The sequence below is a fragment of the Lontra canadensis genome, unplaced genomic scaffold (assembly GCF_010015895.1).
Source record: "Lontra canadensis isolate GAN:19392208 unplaced genomic scaffold, GSC_riverotter_1.0 scaffold73, whole genome shotgun sequence".
NCBI lineage: Eukaryota > Metazoa > Chordata > Mammalia > Carnivora > Mustelidae > Lontra > Lontra canadensis.
Genome location: NW_022631067.1, coordinates 2,294,822 through 2,320,908, shown reverse-complemented (window position 1 = coordinate 2,320,908; position 26,087 = coordinate 2,294,822). Strand labels below are relative to the sequence as shown.

The 26,087-nt window shown below is 52.9% G+C and overlaps 1 protein-coding gene across 3 annotated transcripts in view; it reads right to left on the bottom strand.

Annotated features, from left to right (window-relative positions):
* Positions 1–26,087, bottom strand: part of CARS2 (cysteinyl-tRNA synthetase 2, mitochondrial) — a 35,666-nt gene that overhangs the window by 7,380 nt on the left and 2,199 nt on the right. The window contains exons 3-9 of one of the 3 annotated variants that reach the window (XM_032881043.1): positions 24,679–24,796; positions 19,976–20,047; positions 19,760–19,865; positions 18,327–18,410; positions 15,738–15,867; positions 4,964–5,097; positions 3,399–3,466 (exon numbers count right to left, since the gene is read on the bottom strand). In XM_032881043.1, coding sequence (XP_032736934.1) covers positions 3,399–3,466; positions 4,964–5,097; positions 15,738–15,867; positions 18,327–18,410; positions 19,760–19,865; positions 19,976–20,047; positions 24,679–24,796 — 712 coding nt within the window. Of the gene's footprint in view, positions 1–3,398; positions 3,467–4,963; positions 5,098–15,737; positions 15,868–18,326; positions 18,411–19,759; positions 19,866–19,975; positions 20,048–21,439; positions 21,517–24,678; positions 24,797–26,087 lie in introns of those variants that run through there. The other 2 variants (XM_032881044.1, XM_032881045.1) reach the window with 2 other exon arrangements.

The following is a 26,087-nucleotide window of genomic DNA, read 5'->3' as shown; positions in this document are numbered from 1 at the left end:
CACCGCGTGTCCCGCCCTGGGCTCCTCGGCCTGGTCTGCCGCCTGCAAACTCCCCACCACGAAATCCAGTCCTTCTAAAATCAGACCCAAACGTTACGCTTGTTGGGAACGGGGAGAAGCAAGGACACGGTTCGCTGTGTGGGAAGAGAGTCAGGCCTCCCACACAGATGGCTTCTTTCTGTCGTAGCGAGCGCTGGGAGGGGTCCCCTGTGAACAAGCCAGGGAGCAGAGCAGAGCCGCTCTGGGGACGGCGTCCCGGTGTCCTATCTGTGCTCCCCGCTGAACACAGCGCCTCATGTTTTTGGAAAGTAAAGGAAAAGGGGAAAGACACCCTCCACCTGGAAACAGACTTAACAGATGAGCCTCTGTGCAGCGAAGGGGGACGCCACACAGCAGATCCGTACACTCTGACCGTGCGGGTGTGTGCCACCCACGTGACCCCCACGCCGCCGCCAAGAGTGACAGGAAACACAAGCCCCGCACCGGCAAGTCCACGGGGACAGAAAGACCAGTGGGTGCCGGGGGCTAGGGTGGGGGTGAGTGAGTGCTTCAGGGCACATCAAGCAGGTGGCGGTGGCGGCCGGCCACTCTGAAGACGTGGGGACCACTGAATGACACAGGGTACCGGGCGAGGTCTCGGGTACGGGAATTACGTCTCGGTAAAGCCGTTACTGAAACAATTATTGCAAGAAAATCTTAACTTGAGTTTTAAACTCAAGTGTAAAAACTCAATAGTTTTACTGTTGGTTGTGTTCAATTTTGAAACATGTCAGTTTTAAGATAAAGCCCAGAGCCGGTATGCGGCTGTAAGGAAACAAGACTTTCCGTAAAGGAGGGAGAGAGCGAAGAGAAGCCCGTCCTGTCGTGTGACACGGGGGAGCCCACCGTGAACTCCGGCGACTGACAGCTTCGTCCGCGTGCGTCCGCCTCGTCCGCCAGTTCTGCCCCAAAGAGGCCTGGCAGCGGTGTCACTCCAGCAGAGCAAACACGCCAGATGCCCGGATCCTGGCTCAGGATTCCATGTCCCCACGAGGCAGCGAGGCTCCGTGAAGAAGTGGCAGCTCTGGGGCCAGAGGCAAAGGGAAATGGGGCCGAAAGCACAGGGGCGCACGGGGCGTTGCCCTGGGACGCAGGAACCAGTCAAGGGAGTTGCCTCCTCCCCTTCCCCCAGGTCACATCTGGGATAAATTAGCCCCAAAAGAATAAAGGCTGAGTTGATCATACACGAAGTGCATGAGCAGAGCTTCTAGCAATACTAGAGAGACCCAGACACAGCCCTTCTCTGAAGAGGAGGACCAGCCAGGCCGCAGCGCCGGACAGCGCACACCCCACGGCCGTGGACGTACAAACACCACAGGGGGCAGGTTGTCAGGGAACAGGACGCCCAACGGCAGATAACCTCGCAGCTGTCCGTGTACACGAAAGGGAGATAAGAATGTCCACATCAGAGAGATGTGGGGCCATCGCTGACCCCAGTGCTCAGACCCAACGTCACTGACAGCAGGACAGCCTGGCGCTGTGGCCCGCAGGGGGCTGCTGTGGGAGCCCACGGCACCGCAGATGACGTGTTCCCACCCGTCAGCCCGGCCTCAGTCAAGCCTTGACACCTCACTTCCAGCTCCGGGGGAACAGAACAGGCCACGTGACGCCACAGAGAAGCAAACAGGAACTGCACGACGTTCAACGAAACTGGCCTCGTGTCTTCGAGACGTCAACACCACTTGGAAAATAAATGTAGAGAGACTGCTCAAGAGTAGAAGCCAAAAATACACCCTCAGCCCACCAGCACCGCAGAGCGGCCCTCAGCCCTGGAGACGGAAGAGCTCTGTCACCTGCGCCAGTGGACGGACCTGGAGGATGTCACCCTGAGTGAAACATGCCAGTCACAAGGGCAAATACTGCGAGTCTGCGCGTCCATGGGCTCCCAGAGCACTCAAGGTCACGGGAGCAGGAAGCAGCATGGTGGACTTCGGGGGCTGGGGAGGGCCGCCGGGACTTGCTCGACAGGGGAAAGGTTCGGTCTGGGTGCACGTAACAACAGTCTCGATGGTGACTTTTTGGTTCTGTGCGTTTCACTGCAGTGAAATGTCTTCTGAAACGCCCAAGGAGACACCGCGTACAAATGCGACACACGAACCTGGGCTGGATCCTCGTCTGAGAAGAATCCAGGCTATAAAGGACACTGGGACACAGGGAAAACCTGGTCACTCATGTTGAGGAATGACTGCGGACACGTTTGGCATCCGGGTTACACAGGGAAACATCCTTGTTCTGGGGAGTGGCACGCAGAACGGGGCAGTGTCATGCTGTCTGACGGCTCAGTAACCCCGCGTGCGCCCACCACGCCCGTCGGTCCGGAAAACGCAATAAATGCAGCAAAGTAGTAACCTTGAGTCTACGTGGCGAGTGTGTAAGTTGTGTTTTTCTGTAGGAAAATGTGCAGAACAGTCAGCATTTCCATCAGGAAGGTACATGAAGACGAGTGTATGAGCAGAGCTCCCCTTCTGGCTTCCAGCACCCGCCCTGTGCACAGGGGATGCGCTCAAGCCCCCGGGACGCCTGAGCACGTGACAGGACTGAACCCTCTACCTACGGTGCGTCCCCAGACAGACGTGCCTGTGAGGACACTTAATCCCACTCAGGCCCAGGGATTATCGACAACAGGACAGTTAATCACCGTGACGCTGTGGTGAAAGGGACGTGGACATGGTCTCCCGCTCCCTCAACATACCTTCCTGTCCAGTGCTCACCCCTCTTGTGACGATGAGAGGTGACAAAGCCCCTATGAGGAGGGGAGCTGAGGGGGGACGGACGTGGGTGCCGTCCCCTCTTCCAGACCGCGTCAGTGAGACCGTGCCCAGGAGGACGACTGTGGGTACGATGGTGGGAACAAGGCTAGTGCTCGTGTGTTCAGGGGATGAAGGTCTCATAACTCTCCTTGTCATTTTAGTATTTGCAGTTAAAACTACATTTGGCTTCATGGGCCCAAAGACAAAGAGCAACGTGTCTGAAGCACCCCTGTGAGTTCACACGTTTTCCGTTCACGTTCACACGCTGTCCCTCTGCCCCACGACCCAGCGAAGCCCCAGAGCCACAGGCTGGCAGGTGGGCGGTGGGACAGACACGGGGTGATGGGACTCAGGGTAGCCGAGTGGACAAAGGCTCAGGAAGAAGGTGGCATGAGTGTCCGAATGCAGATGCCGTGGGGAAGCCGGCCCGCAGAGGGCAGGGGGACCCGGCCGAGAACCAGAATGTGGACTGTCGCCGCGTGCTTTTACCACAAACAGTAAGTTAAACGTGGAGGGAGGACGAGCCTGTCAGGGCCGGGAGCACTGAGGGTCAGAGACTTGGGTGGCCCCACACAGCAGCCCTCTGGAAGGTCAGCGGGGCACCATTACCTTAATAGTGATGTAGTTTTTCAGCGATTTGGACATTTTTTCTTCTTTGCCTTTCACGTGCAAATGCCCTGAAACAAAACCAGTAATTTGTTCTGAACTGGGTGGAAAAAGGGGGAGTGGCGGGGGCCGTGAGCCAGCCTCACTCGGCAGGAGGCCAACACCCACATCGCTGAAGGACGGTGCCCCCAGGAGGGAAGCTACAGCCGCGCCGCACCTACTGGAGGGTGTGGGGTCCGCCCTGCCCCCCCCCCACTTCCCCCCACCCCCCCGCCACCATCCCGAGCCCTGGAAACCCCGGCCTGACCGCCTCCTCCGCCCAGAGGGGACCAGGACTCTGGCTCTGAAAACCAGGCACCGGCCATTGTCTGCTGGATCCCGGACATTCCGAGCTGCAGGTCTCTGAGAAGGACTAGTTCGATTTCCCGCTGCACTCCGTGTTCGCGGGCTTCTCCAGAGCCTGCTGGGGGTTCCTTCACCCCCACATATGTGCAGACAGGATGACCCGAGTCAGGGGCTTCTCAGTCTAGCCGGGGCCCCTCTGGGTTTACTTCTGGGGGGGCCTCCTCTCCCAACACAGTAGGACATGGAGTACACGGTGCTCCAGGGCCAAGTGTTCTGAGAACGGGGGAAGCTGTGGCTTCCACGGGCACCTGGGTAGCTCAGTGGGTTAAGCGTCTGCCTTCGGCTCAGGTCATGATCTCAGGGTCCTGGGACCGAGCCCCGCATCGGGCTCCCTGCTCAGCGGGAAGCCTATTTCCCTTCCTCTCTCTCTGCCTTCCTCTCTGCCTACTTGTGATCTCTCTCACTCTGTCAAATAAATAAAATCTTTTACAAAAATAAAAGAAAATGTGGCTTCCAAACGGAAATATAACCTTGAACACATAATTCGATGTTACACGTATATACCAAACATTTTTTAACTTGACAATCTCTAGAGAATGAAACCGTCCGACTACTTCTCTTCCGTCCGCTGACTTTAGGAAGGGAGGACGGCCGCTCCCGTGCGTCAGGAGACCCCGCTGGTCCTCCAGCCCCGGGCGGCCGTGGGGTGGAGGGGATCCTACTGTCCCGACAGTCGGAAACGGGCATAACGACGCAGTGGCAGGACCGCGGACACGTGTGGGTCCCTGGGCCTGCATTCACCGATGGGCACCCGGCAGGTCCCCGCGCCAGAGAGCACAGTATCACAGGACCATGGCCACGACGCCTATGCGGGCATCCAGCCCCAGTGGGCCCGACGGCTCAGTCAGTGGTGTGTCCCCACGTCCCGAGAGAAGGGTAATGTCAAGCCCCCCGTCGCCCACCAGACAGCGGAGCACCCGTGCCTCTGCCGCCACCCCCGCACGGAGAATGGTGCCCACATTCCGCCCAGCCCGCACTTCCTAAAAAGGCACACTCGTAACTCCGATCAGGGGACGCTCCCGGCCAGCCGCCGCAAACCCGAACACTGGAGAGACAGCTCTCTACCGTCGGCGGGGCCACGCGTTTGCAAACGGAGCTGTTTCAGCAATAAACGGAAGCGACAGACCCGAAATAGAACAAATTAACGTGAAGTCGTGACTTACCAGAATGCAGAAAATAGTTTCCCCACTGCTGGCACCGATGGAAGGCCTCGCACTGGGCGATTTCGTTCTCGTGATGTGGAAAAGCCAGATCGACCCCGCCCGAGTGGATGTCCAGCTGGCTTCCAAACACCAGACTGCGGGACAGCGGGACGCGGGTTAGCGCAACAGCACATTCACGGTGAGTCCTCCCGGCCTCCACGCAACCGGCGAGCAGATCGCAACTTAAAATCCGTGTGCGAGGTAACTTATCCGAGGGACACAGAACCTGAGGCTGTTTTTATTTCACAGATCTCTAATTCCGAGCTCTACCTCCTAGTAGAGAAATGGAATTCTCTTTGTTCTGGATAAATACATATACACACATGCTTTTAAAAACATGCAAAATCACCTTTTCTTTCAATAGGTAGAGGTTAGTGGTTTTCCAACCTTAATGAAAGAGCCTATAAAATCAGGAGACGTTCTACTATGGCTTTTGAAGATAGAACTACTTAGCGATCACGTATGAGCAACAAGACAACTGAATTCAAAGCATCACATATCAGCTGCTGGTGTTTCTGCTTTAATGCTCTGTGTCCCTGGAAAACCTCATGTCCCCTAAAACCGCACCCTACAACCAGCAGGGCTGCTGGGGACCATGGAGCTGGCCAGACGCTCAAAGCCTGTGTAACTGTCCCCAGAGCACCTGCTGGGGGTCAGGCTGAGTGGCGCTGCTTCTGACAACAATGGTGAAAATGCAGGCGTCAGCACAGCGAGAACGTGGCCTGAGGGCACCCTCAAACAGATGTGGAGCTCCCAAGGCTGCCGCCTGCCCCTGGGCACCGAGCTCAGTGGGGCTGGGGCTGCAGACACTTGTGAGTTCTCTAAATATGGTTAAAAAGAGGCATTTTATTTATTTATTTTTTTAATTAAGTAAACTCTAACCCCCAACGTGGGGCTTGAACTCACAACCCCGAGACCAAGAGTTGCAGAATCTACCAACTGACCCAGCCATGTGCCCCCAAAATAGACATTTCGAAAATGCCATAGCCTGAGGTCCCTTCCTGCTGACTCTTCTCCCACTGGCCTGGCTTTGGAAAGACCACGTCCACACTGGCCGCGCCACTGGTGGCAGAAACGCACCAGGCTGCTAGTGTACATCCTCGGTCCCAGGCTCATGAAGGGAGCGTAAGACCGGAGGGACAGGACCAGGGAGGAGAGCAAAAGGGCCTCGTTTGTTTCTCTTTGTAATGACTGCTTCATTTTTACGAAGTTCTGAAACAAAACTGGTAGCATTAGGACTTAACAGAGCAAAACAGTGGGGGCGCCCGGCAGCCTTAGTCTGTGACCCTTGATCCTGGGGTCATGAGTTCCAGCCCCTCGTTGGGCATAAAGGTTACCTGAAAAATAAAGCTAAACTGTGTGTCTGTGGTGTTCATTATATTAATCTCTATTCTTTAAAAAAAAAAAGAAAGAAATTAAAATAAATTTTATTTGTCAGAGGGAGAGAGATCACAAGCAGGAAGTGAGGCAGGCAGAGGCAGAAGGAGAAGCAGGCGCCCCGCCGAGCAGAGAGCCCGATTCGGGGCTTAATCCCAGGATCCTGGAATCATGACCTGAGCCGAAGGCAGAGGCTTAACCCACCGAGCCACCAGGCTTCCCTATTAGTCTCTATTGTTGTATGTTGGACCTGATTGAAAATAAAAGAATACCAAGAAGGAATAAAAGTCTATTTTTGTTAGAGTTCAACAAAAACATTTAATGGTTAAGACTAGATGTGCGATTTATTAAATGTTTTCTACCTACTGTAGAGAAATTATTTCTATCTACAATATAAGGGGCACCTGGGTGGTTCAGTCCTTAAGCGTCTGCCTGCGGCTCAGGTCATGATCCTAGGGTCGTGGGATTGAGCCCCACATCTGGCTCCCTGCTCGGTGGGACGCCTGCTTCTACCTCTCCCACTCCCCCTGCTTGTGTTCCCTCTCTGACTCTCTCTCTCTCTGTCAAATAAATAAAATCTTTAAAAATACATAAATACATAAATAAACATCTTTTTACAGCCTAATATACGCCCCACATTGCTCTTAAATCAAAAGTATTTATAAATACATAAGTGTGTACAGTAGGACGGAGGGTGGGATGTGGTTTTTCAATGCAGAGCTGGGCCCTGTTTCCTGACGTCTCAGGACTTCCGGGATGCGTTTCCAGAAGAGTCCTGATGATATCAGCACAGGTGAGGGCAGCAGCCGAGGGTGGTGGGGAAACGCGGCGCCCATCCTTGCTACTCCATAGAACCAACATGACTTGGGTGGGCAGGTCATGGAGCATGAGATCCTCCCACCCAGTGGAAGGGGAAGAATGTCCGTCCACTGACAAGAAACCAGGCTGGGATCAGCACCCAGGGCCCAGCGCTCTCCCCGGACAGTTACTCCTTCCCACGTGCACACTCAGACTCCGCCCGCAAACAGCACCGCACACAATGACAACTGGAGGGAACTGGGTTTGCTGACCTTCAAGTCTCGGTGGAGCCAGTAGTTGGAAATGTTGACCTTAACTGTATTTTCCATGGGTTTCTAATCTTGAAAACTGCTCATTATAATAAGCATCGGCCAGGAGCTGCAACCCGTCAGATACATGAAAATCACGGGTTACTGAAGATACTAAAACCCTCACCTCCACAAACAGAAAATAAATGGACGAGGTTATTCACTGCAGGTATTTCTAAGAGCAAAGCCCTGGGAACTACACGCTCCTCTGTCAGGTCCAAGAAATCCACAACGGTCCGCCCAGCCAGCACCGCACCCCGCCGCTGAGCCACCATGGTGGGAGAAGCATTACAGGCGGTTCCCAGGCCCCGGGGCTGAGTGCCTCCGACATCCGGCGGCCTCAGTTCCACAGCACCCCGACACTGCGAACACCACAATCAGTAAGTCGGATGAACCTTCTGGGTGCCCAGCGCGTGCGGCAGGGACGCTTACACTAGACTGTAGTCCGTTACGTGCGCAGCAGCGTTCTCCGAGAGACAACGTGCGTACGCTCATCAGAAGATACTCCACTGCTTGAAAATGCTGACCATCTTGTAAGCTTCCAGCGAACTGCAGCCTTTTGGCTGGTGGAGGGTCTTGCCTGATGGTGACGGCTGCCGGCCCGGGGCGGTGGCTGCGGCAAGCTGTGAAAAGACAGCAGTAGAGCCGCCCCATCAGCACACTCTTCCGTCATGAACGATTTGTTTCACGCGATGCTGTCTGACAGCGCTGTACCCACAGAAGTGCTTTCAAAACAGGAGTGCGTCCTCTCAAACCTGCCACGGCTTCGTCCCTCAGTTTCTGTCTGTTCTAAACCCTTCGGGGCCATTTCAACGGTCTTCGCAGCATCTTCACCAGCAGAACATTCCTCCTCAAGAAACCATGTTCTTTGTCATCCCTAAGAAGCGACTCCTCGACTGTTCAAGTTTGGTCCTGAGAGCGCCCTGATCCAGTCCCGACTGCAGGCCCCACTTCTGATTCGGCTTCTTCTGCTGTTTCCACCACATCTGCAGTGACTCCCTCCGCCGGAGTCTCGAACCCTCGCAGTCACCTGAGAGGGCCAGGTCGCTGTCTTCTGGACTTCTGCTTATGTTGGTACTTGACCTCTTCCCATCAATCACAAATGTCCTCGGTGGCATCTGGATTGGCAGATCCTTTCCAGAAGGTTTTCAGTTTACTTCCCCAGATCCATCAGAGGCATCACTTGCTGTGGTGGCTACAGCCTTACAAAATGTACTGCTTAAATACTCCTTGCTCCCTGGGCTGCAGAGCGCACACTGTGAGCAGGTGTGAGCATAGCATTAATCCTGACCATCTCCATCAGAGCTCTTGGGTGGCCACGTACACAGTCAATGAGCTACTTGTAGGGTTTTGGAAGGAATCTTCTGTTCTGAGCAGCAGATCTCAACGGTCAGCGTACAAGACTCAGTAAACCATGTTGTGGGCACAGCACAGTCATCCAGGCTTTACTGTTCCATTCACAGAGCAGAGCAATTTCCCGTAAGTCCCGAGGCCCCGGGACTTTTGGAAGGTAAGTGAGCATCGGCTTCAACTTAAAGCCGCCAGCTGCTGCGTGAGCTCCAAACAAGGGAGCAGCTTGTCCTCTGAAGCTGGGCACTGACCTCTTCCCAGCCACAGAGGACCATGGCATCTTCTTCCAACAGAAGGGGGTTCTGTCTCCACTGAAAACCTGGTGTTTAGCGTAGCCGCCCTCATTCACTGTCCCAGCGAGACCTACTGGAGACCTTACTACAGCTTCTCCATCAGCTCCGGCTGCGCCACCTTGCACTGTTACAGAAAGGACTTCGTTCCTTAAAGCACACACACCAGCCTCTGCGAGCTGCAGACTTTCCTTCTACGGCTTCCTCGCCTCCCTCCACCCTCACAGAACGGAAGAAAGTCAAGACCCTGCCCTGGATTAGCGTTAGCTTAAGGGAATGCCGTGGCTGGTTCCATCTCCTATCCAGATGACTGAAACTCTGTCCACCTAAGTACGAAAGCTGTTTCACTTTCTTACCGTCTGTGTGTTCAATGGAGTAGGACTTTCCATTTCCTTCAAGAACGTTTCCGCTACTTTCACAACGTGGCTGACTGTTTGCGAGAGGCCTAGCTTTTGGCCCGTCTTGGCTTTGGACATGCCTTCCCCACTGAGCTTAGTCATTTCTAGCTTCTGATTTAAAGTCAGAGACGCGTGACTTCCACTGACTTGAACACTTAGAGGCCACCAGATGGTTATGAATTGGCCTAATTTTGATACTGTTGTGTCTCAGGGAATAGGGAGGTCTAGGGAGAGGGAGAGAGATGGGGAATAGCCAGGCGTGGAGCGGTGGGCACACACAACGTCGATTGACTAAGTTCACGTCTCACACTGGGCACACGAACACGGCAGGGCTCACGGGCCCCGAAGCACAACAGTAACATCCAATCCTACAGATCATGTATCACCAGGCCAAATACAGTAATAATGACAATGCTCGAAAGACTGAGAATTACACAGACGTGACACAGACACCCAAAGTGAGCTGATGCTAGCGATGGCAACCGACCTGCTCTCCACAGGGTCACCACGAACCTCAACCAGTAAAAACCGCAGCATCCACAAAGCACTGTAACACAAGGTGCGCCTGTTCAGAAGAGCACATGCAGCGTGCCGGCTCCCGCACGCCCACCACACGCACGCACAAGCACAGGCGCTCCTGGCTCCCAGGAGAACCACGGGAAGCAGCAGAGGAACAGTCTATGGAGGGGAATCTACAGTGTGTGACGCGACTGCAGAAAAAGAGCTAGAAGGTGGGCAGACCGAAGACCGAGGAGCCGGGAGAGTGGAAGCTGGGGCAGTGCTCGGTGGGTGTGACCCACGACCATCTCCGGGGGAAGCAGCGGGTAAGAGGATGGTTCACAGGGAGACTGGGAAGATGGTGGAGTAGGAGGACCCTAAGTGGCCTCGTCCCACAGATACAACTGGAAAATACTCATATCCGTGTAAATAACCCAGACAATGACCCAGAGACTCGCAGAACAAACTCCACAGCTAAAGGGAGAGAACAGACCACATCAAAGAGGGTAGGAAGGGCAGAGACACGGTCAGGAGCTAAAAGGGCCCTGGCTGTCTGCAGTCTGAAGGGAGCTGGGGGAGGGATGGCGGGGAGAAGGGCGAGAAACAGACTGTCACGCTGGGGAGCCCACACAAGATCAATCCCTGTACCGTTTGGCTTTGAAAGAGAGAGGAGAATTTCATGAGTTCTTATAACCAGCGAGACTTAAAAGCCTAGAATTTTAGGGGCGCCTGGGTGGTACAATCGTTTGGGCATATGACTCTTGGTTTCAGCTTGGGTCATGATCTCAGGGTTGTGGGATCGAGTCCATGGTCAGGTTCTGCACTCACTGAAGAGTCTTTTGGAATTCTCCCTCTGTCCCTTACCACTGCGCACACTCTTTCTCTCTAAAATAAATAAACCTTTAACACACACAATTTTAAAAATCAACAGCTAGGCTCTGGGAGGGCCAGGAAGATGTCAGGAAGCTGAGTTTCCACCCTTAAAGAGACATTTGGGGGTGTCTGGGTGGTTCAGTCAGTTGAGTGCCTACCTTTAGCTCAGGTCATGATCCCAGGGTCCTGAGTCGATCCCCACATTGGGCTTCCTGCTTGGCGGGGAGTCTACTTCTCCCTTTCCCTCTGCTCCTATCTCTCTCTTTCTTGCTGCTGTCAAATAAATAAACTTTTTTTTTTTCAAAGATTTTATTTATTTATTTGACAGAGAGAGAGAGAGATCACAAGTAGGCAGAGAGGCAGGCAGAGACAGAGGGGGAAACAGGGTCTCCACTGAGCAGAGAGCCTGATGTGGGGCTTGATCCCAGGACTCTGAGACCATGACCTGAGCCAAAGGCAGTGCCTTAACCCACTAAGCCACCCAGGCGCCCCAAATAAATAAACTCTTTAAAAAAGAAAAAGCTTCTCTGTATTTAAAATAAATAAGTAAATAAATAAAATACACTGGATGGAATATATAGGGGGCTAGAAGAATCAGAAGAGCTAATTAATGACGTGGAAGAAGGAATAATGGAAAGTAATTAAGCTGAGCTGGTGAGAGAAAAAAAATATATGCAAAGTGAGAACAGACTTTGGGAATTCAGTGACTCCATTAAGCATAAAACGTGATTGTTATAGGGATCCCAGAATAAGAGAGAGAAAAAGGGGCAGAAAATTTATTTAAAGAAATAATAGCTGAAAACTTCCTGAATCTGGGGAAGGAAACAGACAGATATCCAGATATAGAAGGCACAGAGACTTCCCCCAAGAAAATCAATACAAGAAGGTCTGCACCAAGATACACAGTGAATAAAAAGCAAGACAGTGATAAAGAAAAAAACTTGGGGGGGGGGGGCGGTGCCTGGGTAGCTCAGTCAGCTGAGAGTCCGACTCTTGGGTTTTGGCTCAGGTCATGATCGCAGTCACGGGAGCAAGCCCCGTATCAGGCTCTGCACTCAGTGTGCAGTTGGCTTGAGGACTCTCTCCCACTGTCCCTCCCCAATTCACGCAATGTCTCCCTCTCTAAAATAAATAAAAGCAGCAAGAGAAAAGAAGACAGTTACACACAAAGGAAACCCCATACGGCTATCAGTGAATTTTTCAGCAGAAACTTTGCAGGCAAGAGAGTGGCTTGATATAGACAAAGTGCTGAAAGAGGGACGCCTGGGTGGCTCAGTCGGTTGGTCATCTGCCTTTGGCTCAGGTCACGATCCCAGAATCCTGGGACTGAGGCCCACATCAGGCTCCTTGCTCACTGGGGAGCCTGTTTTTCCTCTCCCTTTCCCTCTCCCTCTGCTGCTCCCCCTGCTTATGTGCCCTCTTTCTCTCAATCTCTCTCTCTGACAGATAAATAAATAAATAAAATCTTAAAAAAAAAAAAAAGAAATATTAAAGGGGACTCTCTGAGTAGAACAGGAAGATCATAACTAAGAGTATGAAAAGGAGGAAATACAGAAACAGTAAAAATAAATATATCTGTAAAAAATCAAGGGATTCACAAAATAAAAGGAAGTAAAGTATGACACACATAGGTAAAACGTGGGGAAGAGTAAAGAATGGGTTCAAGCTGAAGGGATCAGGAACTTAATACTGCCTGCAGAAGATGTTATATAAAGACCTAATGGTAACTACAAACCCCAAACCAGGAATAGATATGCAAAAAAAAAGAAGGAAATTCAGGTATATCACTAAAGAAAGCCAGCAAACCCTGAAAGAAAGAAAGGGAAGAAAGGATCAGAGAAGAATTATAAAAACAACCACAAAACAAGGGATAAAGAAACTCCCAACAAATGAAAGTCCAGGGCCAGATGGTTTTATAGGTGAACTCTAGCAAACATTTAATGAAGAGTTAACACATATTCTTCTCAAACCATTCCAGTAAGTAGAAGAGGAACTCCAAATTCACTCTGTGAGGCCAGCATCACCCCGATACCAAAAGCCGCAAAGACACCACTGAAAAAGAGAACCACGGCCCAGTCTCTCTTATGCATATGGATGTGAAAGTCCTCTACAAAATCCTAGCAAACTGAATCCAACAATATATTCTAAAAATCGTGCACCACAACCAAATGATATCTATTCCTGGGTTGCTAGGGCGGTTTAAATATTCACAAAACAATCAGTGTGATACATGGCATCAACGAGAGAAAGGATAAGAACGATATAACCATCTCAACAGATGCAGAAAAAGCATCTGACAAAGTACAACATCCATTCATGATAAAAACCCTCAACAGAGCAGGTCTAGAGGGAACACACCTCAATATAATAAAGACCATAAATGAAAATCCTGTACCTAACACCGTATTCGGTAGGAAACATTGAGTGCTCTCCCCGTAAGGTCAGGGACAAGACAGGGATGTCCACTCTCACCGTTTCTATCCAGCTCAGGACTGGAAGTCCCACCCTCTGCAATCAGACAACAGAAAGAAACAAAGGATCCGAATTGGTAAAGAAGAAGCAAAACTCTATTTGCAGATGACATGGTATCAGACACAGAAAACCCTAGAGACTTCACCAAAAAACTATTAAAACTGATAAATGAACTCAGTATGCCAAATTAACGTTCAGAAAACTGTTGCATTTCTATTCACTAATAGAAGCGCATTTCTGTTCACTAATAAGGAAGCAGCAGAAATAATCCCATTTACAACTGCACCAAAAATAATAAGATACATAGGAATAAATCGAACCACAGAGAAGAAAGGCCTACACTCTGAAAACTATAAAGCAATGAAAGAAACAGAAAATGACACAAACGAAAGACATCTGATGCTCAAGGACTGGGGAACAAATATTGTTCAAGTGTTCACATCACCCAAAGCAATCTACACATTTAATGCAATCCCCATCAAAATACCAGCAGCACTTTTCACAGAATAAACAGTAACAATAAAGAAGAAAGAATCCTGAAATTTGTATGGAACCACAAAAGGACCGAAATAACCAAAGTAATCTTGAAAAAGGAAAACAAAACTGGAGGGATCACAACTCCAGACTTCAAGTTAAATTACTTGTAGTGGTCCAAACACTACGGTCCTGGCCTAAGTAGACACCACAGATCAATGGAACACAATGGAAAACCCAGATATAAACCCATAATTATATGGCCAATCTTTGACGAAGCAGGAAAGAATGTACAATGGGAAAAGGACAGTCTCTTCGACAAATGGGGTTGGGAAAACTGGACAGCCACATGCAGAAGAATGAAACTGAGTCACCTTCTTCCAGCACACACGAAAATAAACTCAAAATGGATGAAAGACCTAAATGTGAAAAAGGAATCCATCAAAATCCTAGAAGAGAGCACAGGCAGGGACTCCTCTGACATAGCTTCTGACAACACCGTTCTAGGTACGGCTCCTGAAGCAAGAGAAACAAGAGCAAAAATGAGCTCCCGGGACTTCTTCAGAGCAGTAACTCTCTGCACAGCGAAGGCCGACCAACAAAACCAGCAGACGACTTACAGAACGCGGGAAGATGGTGGAAAATCACATACCCAACCAAGGGTTAGTGTCCGAAATACACAAAGAACTGACACATCTCAACACCCCAAAGCAAACAGTCCCAGTGCAAAGTGGGCAGAAGACACGAACGGACACTTCTCCGAAGAAGACACAGAGGCGGCCACGAGACGTGAAAGGACGCTCAGCGTGGCTCAGCATCGCTCAGCATCAGGGAAAGGCGAACCCAAACCGAATCACACCGGTCAGCACGGCTAAAACCCAAACCACGAGAAACAGTACTGGCGAGGATGCGGGGAAAGGGGAGCCTCCTACACTGCTGGTGGGAGAGCGAGCTGGGGCGGCCACTCTGGAGAACAGCATGGAGGGTCCCCAGAAAGCTAAAACTAGAGCTACGTTATGACCGGCAATTGTACTTTTGGGTGTTTGCCCAGAGAACACACAGACACTCATTCAAAGGGATACATGCGCCCCATTTATGGCAGCATTATTTACAACAGCCGAACTGTGGAAGCAGCCCGTGGCCACCGAGAGACGACTGGATAACACTCGTGACGTGTGTCAAACGGAAGAGTGCCCAGCCATGAACATGCATGACATCTCCCACTTGCAACGGCACGGATGGCGTCAGCGTCGTGCTGAGTGAGACGAGCCAGAGAAGGACAAACACCATGTGGCTTCGCTCATGCGTGAAATTTAAGAAACAAAATGAACAAAGCGGGGAAAAAGAGGCAAATCAAGAACAGACTCTTCGAGGCACCTGGGTGGCTCAGTCACTGAGCATCTGCCTTTGGCTCAGGTCATGATCCCAGGGTCCTGGAATCACGCCCCGCATCGGGCTCCCTGCTCGGCGGGAAGCCTGCTTCTCCCTCTCCCACTCCCCTTGCTGTGCTCCCTCTCTCGCTGTCTCTCTCTGTCAAATAAATAAATAAAATCTCAAAATAAAAAAAAAAAAGAAAAGAAACAAACTCTTAAGTACAGAAAACATGCTGATGGTCCCCAGAGGGGAGGGGTGTGGGGGGCAGGGGCCACAGGGGTGGGGGTACAGAGCACAGCACCACGATGGCACGGAGGAGCGTCGAGCACGGCTGAATCCCTACGCTGACACACAAAGCTGACGTAATACTGTACGTTAACTACGCTGGAAGTAAAATTAAAAACTTGATGATAAAAGAGAAAAAGAGCCCCCCCGCCCCCCCGGGGAGGCTGCTGCTCTCACCCGGCCCCTCTGCTGGCCACGCGCGGTACTACGCGGGCCCACACAGGACACAGAACCTTACCTTGAGAGGGTGGAACATTCCACGTGCCAGCCAGGTCTTCCGTTTCCCCAGGGAGACGCCCAAAACACCTCCTGCGGTCTGGCCGCCTTCCACAGGGCAAAGTCGCTGGCGTGCCGCTTGTCCGTCGCAGCTGCCAACAGCAAATGACGGGTCAGGGCCAGGAATCCACGACAGGCAAAGCCACGTGGCCCGGCCACGAGATCCCGAAGACGCGGCTCCTTCGGGCACGTGACCTCCTGCTCCTCTTCTCCCCTGTGAGGGCCGCGAGGACCCCCCAACACCTTTATCTAAAACACGCCCGAGAAGGAGGTCCCGGCGCGAGGCGAGGCGGGTTTCAGCGCGGAAGGGTGGGGGTGTCGCCGATCAAACCCGACGCTTCCCCCCGGGAAGCACTGAGCGGAGCGGCCCGCCTTCCTCCGGCTCCTCCTCGGGCTAGTCTGCCGCAGATGAGTCCGCGGCAACTCCCCCCAGAGAGACAATTACACGGAGAAAGAAGTTATGTGTCAGTGACATCTGAGGAGCAAGAGAACCCAGAAGAGGAGGGTCAGGGGACAGCACTCGGTGGGACGAGCCGGTCCTGGGCTCTGTCTGTCCCAAAGCTTGGCGCCGCCACAACAGGCGACAGGGGACACAAGACGGAGCTGCATTCGGACACGGGAGTATTACTCAGCACTCAAAGGCAATGACCTATCAGGCTCCAGAGACACATGCAAGGTGGCTGCGTGCCCTGTCCCCAAGGGGTTCTGCCCCTGCCTGGGTCCCGGTGGGACCTGATGGCTTCAACGCACATATACACTTAAATGTGTACTGAGTGAAAAAAGCCAGTCTGAAAAGACCCCACACTGTATGATTCTAACCTTACGGCATTTTAGAAAAGGCAAAACCATGCAGACAGTAAGAGATCATGGGTTGCCAGGGGTGAGGAGGGAGGGGGTTGGGAGCAGCTGGGGCACAGGGGAGCTCTGAGGGCAGTAAAGCAGCTCTGTGACACGCATCATTACAGTTATCCAACCCACAGAAAAATCAGCACCAAGCACGAACGCTCGTGCAAACCACAGACTTGGGGAAATGATATGTCCATACAGGTGTACCCGCGGGGACAGATGTCCCATTTCTGGTACGTGACGTTCATGAACATGGAAGGCTGTGTGTGAGCAGGGTCAAGGCAATGTGGCAATATTTGCTCCCTCCCTAAAACTGCCCTAAAATAAAGTCTATTGTTTTTTACGGACTTATTTATTTGCGAGAAGGTGGTGGGGCCGAGAGAGAGGGAGAGAGAGCATCTCAGGCTCCCTGCTGAGCACGGAGCCCGACGCAGGGCTCGATCCCACGACCCTGAAGTCAGGACCCGAGCCGAACCCAAGAGGCGGACGCCCCACCGACTGCACCAGCCAGGCGCCCCTAAAGTCTGTTCAACACAAAATCATCACTGGTGCTAGAACGTGGGTCTCAGAAGCATGTCCTCTGCTTCCCTGGGGCATGGTGGCAAACCCACACGTGTGCGGTGCTCGGTTCTGGCCTTTCTGGAGGGAGCAGGATACTCACGAGTAAGAGGAACAAACACGGTTTCTGAGGAGTCAGAAAACACTGTCACTAACTAAAGCAAATGGCATCGCTGGGGCACCTGGTGGCTCAGTCGGTTAAGCCGCTGCCTTCAGTCCTTTGGCTCAGTTCATGATCCCGGTGTCTGGGGATCGAGCCCTGCATTGGCCTCCTTGCTCAGTGGGGAGCCTGCTTCTCCCTCTGCCTTTCCCCTAGCTCATGCTCTCCCTCTGTCAAATAAATAAAATCTTTAAAAAATAAAAAAATGAAAAAATAACTGGCGTCATTTGTGGAGCGGAGGATAATGTCTAAAGACAAAACTCACTTGGACGATTTGTCTTTGGGGTTTTGGCTCCTCTTGGTTCTCTCAAATAGTATTTTTTTTTTTAAATTTAAAATTATTTTTAACTTTAAATTTTTAAAAATTATTTCGGGGGCGCCTGGGTGGCTCAGTGTGTTAAGCCTCTGCCTTCGGCTCAGGTCATGATCTCAGGGTCCTAGGATCGAGCCCCAAATCGGGCTCTCTGCTCAGCGGGGAGCCTGCGTCCCACCCCCCTGCCCCCGCTTCCCTCTCTCTCTGCCTACTTGTGATCTCTCTCTCAAATAAAAACCTTTTAAAAAAATTATTTCAAATTTATTTCTATCTTCTTCTCCATAAAAATGGCTTCAGTCCAACAGTCACTGAACCAAAGAGTGGCGGAATAAAGGGAAATTTGGCGGGAACGTTCTATGCGGTAAAGTGCCTACAGGATCTGCTCTGCGGGAAAACGCAGGGGGAAGTGAGTGTGGCGGCCAGCGGCAGGCAGCGTTCAAACGCGACAGCAGGAGTGTGTGAAGGTCCCTCCTCAGGGAGGCGAGCTGAAGACCTGGCAGGGAGGAGACTCACCCCTGCGGAGAGGACTTCACCCTCCAAACTCCCTCTCCTTGAAAACAATGAGTTAAAAGCACAAGCAGCAGGGATGGACGGTCGGGCGCCGTCCGCGGGTCTGAGAGGCCGAGCCTGCACTGCAGACCCGGGCCCCAACGTGGGAGTGGGGGTCCACTCACCAGGCTCTCCGACGGGACCAGGGACCACACCGACCAGCTTGCCGTACCTGTCTCCTCTCGACTGCAGGTCGAAGTAGACATTGCCTGTTTGATAAAGAATCCATCATTTCTCAGAATCACCGAATTCTACTCCAGAAATCAACACTGCCCTGTCTGTTAACTAAGTAAAATTTAAATAATAACATAGGAGGGGCGCCTGGGTGCTCAGTGGGTTAAGCCTCTGCCTTCGGCTCAGGTCATGATCTCAGGGTCCTGGGATCGAGCCCCGCATCGGGCTCTCTGCTCAGCGGGGAGCCTGCCTGCCCGTCTCTGCTGCCTCTCTGCCTACTTGTGATCTCTCTCTCTCTCTCAAATACATAAATAAAATCTTTAAAAAACAAACACAAAAAAACAAAGTCCAAATGAATGGCGTCTGCGTTACTGTCAGCTTACTGTGTCTTTACGTTATCGTGATTAGAAGCTCACGATAAAGCAGCGTCATAGAGCGACAAGCCAGCCACGTCCCCGCTAGGGCGCATTAGGTCCTCTGCCCCATGACGACTGCTCTGGGCCGTGGGTCTCATTCTGCGTCCCCGCAGCGGGAAAACAGTGCCCGCGTCTCTGGGGAAGATTGTGGCTCAGTCACCTGGGCCCCTCACAAACGGATTTTTTTTGGAGACGAAATCTAAACACAGAGAGTAGGGTAAAGGAAGATGACAGCAAAGTCTAGTGCGCGCGCCGGGGAACTGGGCCCCGCAGGGATGGAGGCGCGTGGGCAGGAGCCCCTGAAAGACAGGAGCTCACCATCAGCACCCGCAAAACCGGTGTCTTCCTCTTGCTTTATACTTTGTTCCTGCCGCACAACAAGCACCAGACGCACATATCTCAGGTCTGGGCTGGGCATGCTAATGGGTCATTCACTAAAAACCAGCGGCTTTTATGATCCCAGAAGGGACGGGATAGGGGGACATGAGCAGCAAGCTAGCGCAGCCCGTGCCCGGCGGCCAAGGGCACAGCACGGCACCAGGGCCAGGCTGAGTGTCCGCTTTCAGCCCCGAGCAGAGAGGGAACGTCGTGGGAGGGGAAAGCTTGGTCGAGGGGTGAGGACGAGTGGGACTTGGGCAGAAAGGGCTAGAAAGGGGGAGGCCTGGCTGAGGGCCACCGGGACCCCAGAGGGAGCAAATGCCAGGCAAAAAGCAGCGGCTCCCACGCCAGTTGCCGTGAAGTGTGCCAGGAGGACGCTGTCACCGGTCAGCGGTGGGCGACGGCCCAACACCGGGAGCGGCCAGCGGGAGGATCGGTCGCGTTAGAGAACGTTCCAGCACTTGGTCAGATACCATAGCAAGCCAGAAAAGACAGTGACGTGTTTGGCAGCTCCAACAACTTGCAAACACGAGTCCAGTCCAGACCTCCCGGTATCTACCCCACGCCCAGTTAATTAACGGGACCCCTACCTTGTGCTGTGGGGTAAGCGTGCCCATTAGCAATGATTCCTTCGATGAAAGAAACGATCTGAGGAATATTTTCAGTCACCCTCAAGTACACCGTTGGGGGGAGGACCTGACGGAAAGCAAAGGCAAGATGACCTCCCACAGGAAAGGCATGGGTCAGCGACGCCGGCTTTCAGTGCTCACACCCCCTCGCGGCGGGCAGACTCCAACGCCCTTCACCTTCAAGGCTGCCATGTCTTGTTTAAAATCCTCTTCATACAGACTGGCGAGAGAAGCGGGCGACACGTTCATCTGCAGGAAGACGAGGTGAGCCGGTCAGCAGGTCGGTCCCCCTGTGGCCGGCCTCCCAAAGGGGGCCTCTCGTTTTAGCTCCCAAACCCATTCTAGTAACTCAGCTAGGTGCAGAGGCTGACCGACCCCGTTTTCTGGTTAGAGAGAAGAAAGAAATCAACAATGTCACGATTTCTGTTACATAATTCAAAACAACACCCCAAAACACATAAAAAAGCTTCCACTTTTCTAGGGCAAGGGCAAGCTCAATGTAGTCTATGTCATGACCAGAACCTTGGGTTCCTATCTTACCCCTTCCCCTCAGGCAGCAAGAAATTCCGTCAAATGCCACAGTGAGAGCTCTCTGAGAAGTGCTCGGAAAGCAGCAGACAGGTGCAGATGGTGGGCAGGCGGCTGGGGGTGCAGGTGGCTGCGGAGGTGCAGCGGCTGGGGGTGCAGGTGGCCGGGCAGGGTGCAGGGGCACAGGTAGCCCCAGGACACAGACATCACATTCTGAGCCCAGGGCATTTGGGGGCACACTCTGGCAGCCCCAGAGTTTCAGAGGGACTGGCCCAGAAAACCAGGCTCCCCGAAGTATTTTTTACTTTTCAGCAAAAAAAAAAAAAGTGCTCCAAAACCAAAAGCACGACAGGTATGGGACCCCGTGGAGCCTGTGAAGGGACCTGGACCCAAGCTCCTGGCCCCCACCCCCGCCCCGGAGCCAGGGCTCCGCTCCACAGCCAGCACACCTTCACAAGTAAGAGGCCACCTCCAGCCCCGTTACCCCACAGCTGTGTTCCTTCCCACCTGGGGCCCCCGAAGGGCAATCATCCTAGAAACCGTGACCACCAGACATTTACTGAATAAATAAATCTGGTGAACAAAATGGGACTTTACAGCCATGTGGCCATTAGCAATGCCATGAACCTCTGCGCCTTCGGCTTTCTTTGCAACACAGAGAGGACCCCACCTCCCGCCCCGCAAGACTGCTACAAGGGTCATGTGCATCTGGGAAGGACAGCCGTGTGCGCGGACGACGCTGGCTAGTGGCCAGTCACCCGGCTCCCGGACCCACGGATCTGCAGCCCCTCCTGCACGCTTTGCCCCGCACACACGGCCTGCACGCGGCTCCCTCCAAGTCCACCACCGTCCTGCTGGCCCGCCTGCCGGTGGACCGGGAGCTGCTCCCCGGACCCCTCCTCACGCCCTCTCCTTCTGCCGTGACACACGTGCAGGTCCCTCTCTGAGCTAGGGATGCGGACGCCAGACTGCCGGTCGGAGCACAGGTGCACGCATCCTGGCTGGCGGCCTGCCCCCACAGAGGTCACGCAGGTCTGACCCTGACTGAGCCCCTGACCGCACGGGGAGCCCCACTTCTGGACGTTGGCAACGGGACCACTAACACTTTCTTGCTGTAAGTTTAACGTGTGCTTCTCTCTTCTGAAGGAGCCTGAACATCTCACGTGTCGAGGAACCATTTCTATGGAACAGTCCAGGATCACTGCACCCGTTTCTCCAGACCTGTGGAGCTCTTCGCGTCGGTTTGGAGGAAGTATTTTTACATGAAAGAAATCAGCCTTTTCCCTCGCTGCGATCTATTGAAAGTCAGTCCTCAACACAAGGGTTTGTAGAAAAAAAAAAAAAATCAGCCTTTTATCTCTGCTGTTACTTTCAGTTATGGTCCCAGTCTTCATGGTTATTTTCTGTCATGTAGAAAATGTCATTTCTACATTTTTTTAAGAGATTTTATTTATTGGGGCGCCTGGGTGGCTCAGTCAGTTGAGCGGCTGCCTTCGGCTCAGGTCGTGATCCCAGGGTCCTGGGATCGAGCTCCGCATTGGGCTCCCTGCTCGGTGGGAAGCCTGCTTCTCTCTCTCCCTCTGCCTGCCGCTCTGACTACTTATACTCTCTCTCTGTCAAATAAATAAATAAAATCTTTTTAAAAAATTTATTTATTTGAAAGAGAGAGAACACAAGCTGGGGAGGAGCCAAGGAAGAAGCAGGCTCCTCCACGGGACTGCCTCCTCCAGACACCAGCTGCCACAGGGTCCTCTGGCCACTCAAACTCCTGCCACGGAGTCTGAGTTTGGGGGTCTGATCCGAGTCACAAAACTCAGGAAAGCAGTCCCCTTACACCCCAAGTTTATGATAAAAGACACGACTCGGGATGCACAGGGTGAGGGGTGGAGCTCCCAGGCGCTCCCAGCACCCACCTGTGTTCCCCAGCCAGAAGCACAGAGCCCCCTCGTTTTGGGGGTGTTTATGGAGGCTTCATTACTTGGGACAGGAGATTAAAAATCCCGGGTCACCAGCAATCGGCTCAATGCCAGGGGTGGAAGGTGAAAGTTCCCAGCTCTCGCAGGGGCCAGATCTCTGGGACCTCAGCCCCCATCCTGAAGCTCACCAGGGGCCCCACCGTGATCTCATCAGCACGCAGAAGCCACCTTCTCTAGATTCTGTGGGCTTTAGGCGCTCTGTGCCAAGAACTGGGGCAAAGTCCAAACACAGCGCTATGATACCAGGGCCCTGAGCTGACCAAGCTCCAGATTTCTGTATCCAAGTCTGTGTTTCCTTATGTACCTTACACTAACTCTCTCTCCGGGGCAGAGCACCCACCAACCCCAGCCCTGGGCCCCGTCTCGGGCTGTGTCCTCCCCAACCCGAGTGGTCTCCACTGGACGGAGCTGAGCCCGGTTAGAGAGCCCCAAGAGTCTATAGGACAAAGTGCGAGTCCCCAGTAGGTCGTCCAGGCCCAGCCGCCCCACCTCTGCAGCCTCACCTGCCAGGCCCCTATGGCCCAGGGGAGCAGGACGCCGGGTTTCCTCACAGGCCTTCACGTGGCCCCTCAGCCCAGATGGCCTTCCCGCCTTCCCTCCTCACCACCCAGCCTCTGCTCATGCTAATTCTGGGCCAACCTCCTCTGGGGGTCACTTCTGCATTCCACGGAGGTGTGACAGTCCGCCTCGCACGGCCTCGCTGGGCTTATGAAATGAACTATGTCACACAGAGAGCATCTCTCTGTGGGCGCGTCTGCCTCCCTGGACACAAGGCCTGTGAGGCCAGGGCCGGTCTTCCTCTCCCTTCTCGGCACGAAGCCAGGCACAGGCCTGACCCTGGACGGTTCCATGCGTGCTCAGGGACAGTACTGGGAATGGAAATTGAGTCTTCTGTAAGGGAGCAGACGCAGTGGCTCAGCTATTTGGATAAGACAGACCCGGGAAACCCCACCGGGTCTAGTGCTGCCAGCAAACACTCTCTAAACCACTTGACTCCAAGAAGAAAAACCTTATGTAATAAACCATTCCTCCTTGAACCAGTAACTCCACTTTAGGAAAAGTATTCATTGAAACAAGACAGAATGAAAAAAAAAAAAAAGATCTTCACAGTAGTCCTATTTCTAACAGCTATAAACAACACAGCCAACGATGGGGAACTGCTGAGCAGCCCCACGGCGAATGCGATCTAACTGTTAAAAAGGCAAATTAAGGGGCTGGCTCAGTCCGGGAGCGTGCGATGCTTGATCTCAGGGTCGTGAGTTTGAGCCCCAGGTTGGATGCAGAGATTACTTAAACAAATAAAAATTAAAAAAAAAAAAAAAAAAGGCAAATTGGTAGGAAACAGGCACACATGGATTCTAGAAGATAAATCTGAGAGAAAGCAGAATATGGAAGTAACTCAAGAGTGCAAAAATAAGAACAGTAAATTAGGGCATCTCCGTGCGATGAAATGCTATATGGCTGTTTAAAAATGTTCAGGAATATTTAAGAACATGAAAAAAATACTCAAAATATACTAAGTGGAAAAAGCAGACTATAAAACATTATGAAGTATATGGGACACCTGGGTGGCTCAGTGGGTTAAGCCTCTGCTTTTGGCTCGGGTCATGATCCCAGGGTCCTGGGATCAAGTCCCGCATCGGGCTCTCTGCTCAGTAGGGAGCCTGCTTCCTCCTCTCTCTCTCTGCCTGCCTCTCTGCCTGCTTGTGATTTCTGTCAAATAAATAAATAAAATCTTAAAAAAAAAAAACATTATGAAGTATAAATTGGTTTCCCAAAAAAAAAAAATAGTACATGGAGTTTTTAGTACATACATCCTCTAAAATAACAGGAACATAAAGCACTCGGTGTCGTTTTTTGCATAGATTGGATCATTTAACAATCATTTGCAGATCTTCAGAGACAATTGTTAAAGTTGTTAATCGTAAAAACCAGAAAGTAGACTTAAAAATTTATTTATATTAAAAAAAATTATCTATATTTAACTTAACCTCAGTTCAAACTTTCCCCCCAAAGCTTCCCCTAAATGATGCACGAGTTACAGGAGAAGGGCTCTGTGCACAAACAGAGGCGAAAGCGGAACCCCGCCGGAGCTGTTTCCCCAGCCCCGAAGCCGCCCTCCCCCTTCCCTGTGCGCAGGACGCCGGGAGCCGCCGGACTGGGCAAGGATGAGGCTCAAGCAGGAGACGCGGCATCAGAGGCTGTGGTGCCCTTCAGCAGCGCAGAGAGGCCCGGGTCACCTGTCAGCGTGCCCGCGCCGAGCCACGCGCGGACGGAGAGAAGCAGGACCCGCTGGCGGAGCAGCTGGAGGGGCTGCCCCGGGCGCTGGGCACAGCCACCATCCAGAGACGGGACAAGCACATCCTCCGCGCTTACCTCGGCGGCCCTGTGGATGATTTTATCGTCCACATCCGTGATTCCCATCGCCATGACGATGTTGCACCCAAAGACGCTGCAGAGGACCCTGCGGATGATATCAAATCTGACGTACGAGCTGCAAGAGAAGAAACGTCAGCGCGTCTTAGGGCCCAAAGTCACCAGCGGGATCTCGGAAAGGAACGCCCCAACTTCAGGCGGGCGACGGCGCTCGGCGCCCGCACAGCTAGGAGGAGGCAAAGCCTTCGGCCGCCGCGCAGGGCCCAAACCTCCGAAGGAGGGCGCGGCGCCAGCCCGCTGCGCACGCCTGGCGCGGGCTAAGCGAGTCACAGCACGGCAGAACGCTGCGCCGGGTACACAGTCTCACCCGGGCCGTCACCGCCGAGCGCGGGAGCCCGAGCGCTGCGCCGTGGCTACGCGGGAGGATCGGCGCAGGAGGACGCGTTCCAGCTGTGCTCCCGAGAATCGTGCGCACTGTTGTGCCGTATTAACACACCAGCCCGGGGCACCCCGGGCCTCAGTCAGGGCAGCGTCTGCGCTCAGTTCGGGTCGTGATCCTGGGGTCCTGGGATCCAGTCCGCACTCCCGCTCCCTGCTCAGTGGGGGGTCTGCTTCTCCCTCTCTCTCTACCCCTCCCCCCTACTTGCGCAGGCTCTCTCTCAAATCAGTAAAATCTTAGAACAAACAAAAAAACCCACCAGCTTATCAGCCGGCCACACTGGGGCAGCTCAGACGTGTAAAACCAGAAGGACTCAAGAGCCATGTAAAATGTCCAAAAAAGCAAAAAATCAAATCAAAATAAAATAAAATGTCCAGAGTCTGGCTTCCCATAAAAGCAGCCCTAAAACTCAGGGTCGGCAAATCTCGTGCTCATCTGTCACCCACACAGCCTCTGTAACTCGACACAGGCCCTGTCATTGTACCCTGTCTGCGGCCCATACTGCCCCTCCCCAAACACAGCTCCAGTGACCGAGCAAGGTTGGAAGCTCCTTGCCACGCCACGATATTGGATCCTTTGGAGCCTCGACCTGCTTGTTTATAAATTGGGCAGAATCCCATGATGCCAAGGGGCTGCTGAACTCGGTGCCTGTGCAGCACCAATTCGTACAGGCGGGAGCTGTGGTCACCACGGTCACCACCATGCCCTGCATTTGCCACCCACCCCCCGACCCCAGGAGTGGTTTACCGGTGCACTAGGTCAGCCCCTGGCCGGCAGGGTCCCCTGGGGGAGAACAGCACCACCACCCAGTGTCCTTAGGAGAACCACACTGGCGGGTTTGCAAAGCGTTTAGAACAGAGCAAGTACTGTGTCCATTAAGTGTATGTCTTTTTTTTTTTTTCCCGCCAAAGTAAGCTCTGGGCCCAGGGTGGGGCTTGAACTCATGACCGAACTCTACCGAGCCAGCCCG